Consider the following 3632-nt stretch of genomic DNA (forward strand, 5'->3'; position numbering starts at 1 on the left):
GACAGGCACACATTGGAGACAATGAGCCCAATGTCTGTTCGTTTTCCTACCCAACATCTACCATTCTTTCAGGCAACGGGTTCACATAGCTTCTCTCAAATGGAACCAGGATATGAACACATGGATAAGCAGGATCTTTTCAAAAGAGGGCGCTCTAGGTTCTCACACCCTTCAAGTCTGCAGAAATGAGGCCTTCTTTAATCATGGTAACCAAAACTGCAAACCAACCTTCCTAGCCAACCCAACTTCCCTTATTCTGTCTGTTGTTTCCTTTGCAGAACACTCATCTACATTAATGCTGCTAGCATTAACACTGAAACACTGGGAACTGTATCATTTCTACTTGTTACTGTATGTCTCCTCCCCACACATACATTAGAATCTTTGGATACAGTATCCCAACTAACTAGAACAGCACCTACCTCAGTATTTGATGAATAAACAAACAGATGATAGCAAAAGTGACACTGAGCAGGCAAAAATGACACTGCTCCCCATAGGCTGCCCAGATTTGTACAGAGTGAACTACAATCCTTGGAAAGGCCTGCTTCTGAGGTTGGCCCTTAGCTGGAGTCTAACAACTTGGATTTTGTGAAGGTTCCCCCCACACCCCTACCTGCTGAGAGTGGTTCACCATGCCTGAATTGTTGCTCAAACAACATGGTTTATGCCAAACACGTTCTTTCCTTCTAGAAGTCTGGAATTCTGTTGTGTGCCTCGGAGGGTGCCCACATGACAGCCCCCAGTGAAAAACCTTTGGTGCTGATTCTCTAACAAACTTCTTAGGTTGGCAACATTTCACATGTGTTGTTACATTTGTAACTGGGGAACTAGCTCATCCTGTGCATCTTCTGCACAGGAGGGGACTGGTAGAAATTTGTGCCTGGTCTCCCCCGGACTTCCCCCAAGAGCCCTTCCCCTTTGCTGATCTGTTCTATGTGCCCTTTCCTGTAATAAAGTATAGCCCTGAAGATGACTGTATTGAATCCTCCTAGCAAATCATCTCACTTCCAAGGTGGTTTCGGGGACTCCCAACATACTTTCCCAACCAACACTGATAAGAGATCAGGGAAAAAGGAAAAAAGGAGATGGAAAATGGTTAATTCCGTGGAAGGATACTCAATACATGTTTGTTGAATGAATGACAGAGAAACTGAGGGGAGGGGGAAGGGCCTAAGAAAAGACCTCTGCCAGAAAGAATGGGAATAAAAATAAATAAATAAATAAATAAATAAAATAAAATAAAAGATGGGAGGAAAGTAAGATGAAGTAGCCCTAGTCCCTCTTTCAACTCACCGTAACGTCCCAGGGCCGGAACAGAAACTGTCGATTCAGGTTTGACTTCTCAATGGTGTCCATGTCTGTGACGACAATCTCTCCGCCCTCCCCACAGCCCAGCCCAATCATGGCAAAGTTCTTAAGCAGCTCACAGCCGATGGCCCCCGCACCCACCTAAAAGGCAGGCGAGGAGAGAAACAGAGGCTAGTCAGGGTGATGCAGATTAGTGTAAAGCTGCCCATCACTTCTCACTGCCCCTGGAGCCAGCAGGAGAGGGGGAGAGCGTTGACGCGGGAAAAAAAAAGTTGTAGAACATCTTCAGGTGCCAGGACTATGAGGAATGACCCAGAGTCATCTGAGGAAGGAGGCAAAGAGGAGGGAACAGGAATGTTGTCCTTTGAGGTAATGAACATGGGGCAGGGGATAGGACACAGACATACACACCAAAAGGCCCTCCCTTGAGATGCCAGAGGCCCCAGAAGAGGTGGCCAAGGCAGGGGAGCTGAGGGTAGCAGGGCAACAGGTCTGCAATGAGCTCACTCACCAGGAAGTACTTCTGCTTGCCCAGTTTCTCTTGGAGGTCTGAGCCAAATACAGCCACCTGTCCGTCATAACGGTTCTGGCGCTAAGAAATGCCAAGAGAAGAGGATCAGAGAAGGGGCCTCCCTGGAAATGCCCCAATAATGCCTTCCTCACAGGCCCACTCACATACCGGGAGGCACTTGCTCTCTGTGAGGGCCTCTTTGTCCTCGGGGAGACACTCAAGGGCATCAAAGTACAACCACTGCATGATGGGCATAAACTTCCCAGAGCAGGCCTAGGGAGGAAGAGAAGAAGTGCTCAGTGGTTAAGGAGCCTGATGGGGCCAGATAGCAGGAGATGGAGCTGAAGAGGCATTTGGCCCTAACCCCTGCCCATACTGACCTTCATGACCTCCTGGGCAGCCAGGCCCCCAATGAAGGCGTTTATGGAAGCCAGATCCCCAGCCGCCACAAATGCCAACTTCCGGATAAGGTCCTCATCCAGGTTGTCCTGCTGCACTGCTGGAAGGGCTCGAGCATTAATGGCCTGTGCCAAGGCCAGCAATTCTGCTGCATCTTCCTGGTGGGCCAGAAGAACCAAGAGAGTACCTGTCAGGCCACCATCGGGGGAGGGAGAGTGCACAGGTAGCGGCATGGTGGGCATTCACTGCCTGTACCGGCTAGACATGCGAGGACGCACGGTTCCCCCGCTTAGCCACTCACCTCATTGCGGGGCCGAGGTGGCCGGTTGTGCTGAGCACAAAACTGGTGGAGGGCCTGGAAGCCAATGTGCAGCTGGGCAGGGCGGGAGTACTTGGCAAAGTCTGTGACCACAAAGTCAGGCTCTGCCAATGAGGCTGGCAGGGATTTCTGGGGAAGACAGGATAGCAGAATCAGAAGTGAAGAATGCAGAACTTTCAAATGCCTAAAACCACCACCACTCCAACAACACACGGCCCAGACCCCAACTCACAAAGCTGATCTTCTTAGGTACTTTAACTTGACTGACGATGCCTCCGCGGATGTAGTCGGAGAAGTTGGAGGTGTCACAAATGCTAAAGGTGTAAGGACCTATGGTAGAGGGAAAAGCTGTAAGTCTACTTATCTTCCCTCTGATCCATGACACCCGCAAAATGAGGAAACAACCATCTCTGTCTAATCCAGCTCAGACATCATGAACCATCTCCTCTGGCAGCAGATTGCACTTGGACGTCAGAAACCATCTCCCCTCTGCACCAGACTGAACTCAGACCTGTGTCCTTGTCCACACTGAAGACCTTCTCTGTTCCCTATCCAAATCAGCTCAATCACAAGTGCCTCTGATCTGCTCTGTTCCATCACCAGAGAGCATTCCCCTCTCCACTCAGACATCAGGGACCCACTCCCCCAGGAAAAGCGCCTCTCCCCAATGCCCACTGGCTCTGATTGGATCCCAGAGGATTGTGTCTCCAGTTCACCTCAGACAACCAGGATGTGTCTCCCCTCACTCTGAACCCAGGGGCATATCTCCTCCCTTCAACCCCCTGGCCAGAGCCCAGGAACCTATCTCCTAGCACCCCTCTGATCCCTCATGGCCCTGGCTCACCCAGGACTTTGATCTCTATGGGCTGATTTCCGTTGAGTTCGATCATGCCCTGTACTTCTGAAAAGGAGACAAAGTCGCCACTCTCAAACCCATGTCGGGCCTCATCCAGGCAGGTAACCACACCGGGGTTGTCCTGGTTAAAGGAGGAGTGAGCCTCAGAGCAGGCTCAGGGGGCCAGAAGCAGACGGGAAGGACTGCCACTGCCCATCCGCCTGCCAGAACCCCTGAGGCTGCTCTGCTCACCTTGG

General features: G+C 51.0%; 1 protein-coding gene across 2 annotated transcripts in view; it reads right to left on the reverse strand.

The window, feature by feature from the left end:
• The window catches only part of UBA1 (ubiquitin like modifier activating enzyme 1), a 23925-nt gene that overhangs the window by 9942 nt on the left and 10351 nt on the right, over nt 1–3632 (reverse strand). For both annotated transcript variants that reach the window (XM_006161272.3, XM_027765467.1), the window contains exons 8-14: nt 3385–3517; nt 2773–2870; nt 2523–2669; nt 2203–2379; nt 1991–2095; nt 1823–1903; nt 1297–1452 (exon numbers count right to left, since the gene is read on the reverse strand). In XM_006161272.3, the coding sequence (XP_006161334.1) occupies nt 1297–1452; nt 1823–1903; nt 1991–2095; nt 2203–2379; nt 2523–2669; nt 2773–2870; nt 3385–3517 (897 nt within the window). The remainder of the gene's footprint in view (nt 1–1296; nt 1453–1822; nt 1904–1990; nt 2096–2202; nt 2380–2522; nt 2670–2772; nt 2871–3384; nt 3518–3632) is intronic.

Source organism: Tupaia chinensis, unplaced genomic scaffold (assembly GCF_000334495.1).
Source record: "Tupaia chinensis unplaced genomic scaffold, TupChi_1.0 Scaffold138400_2, whole genome shotgun sequence".
NCBI classification, from domain to species: Eukaryota; Metazoa; Chordata; class Mammalia; order Scandentia; family Tupaiidae; genus Tupaia; species Tupaia belangeri.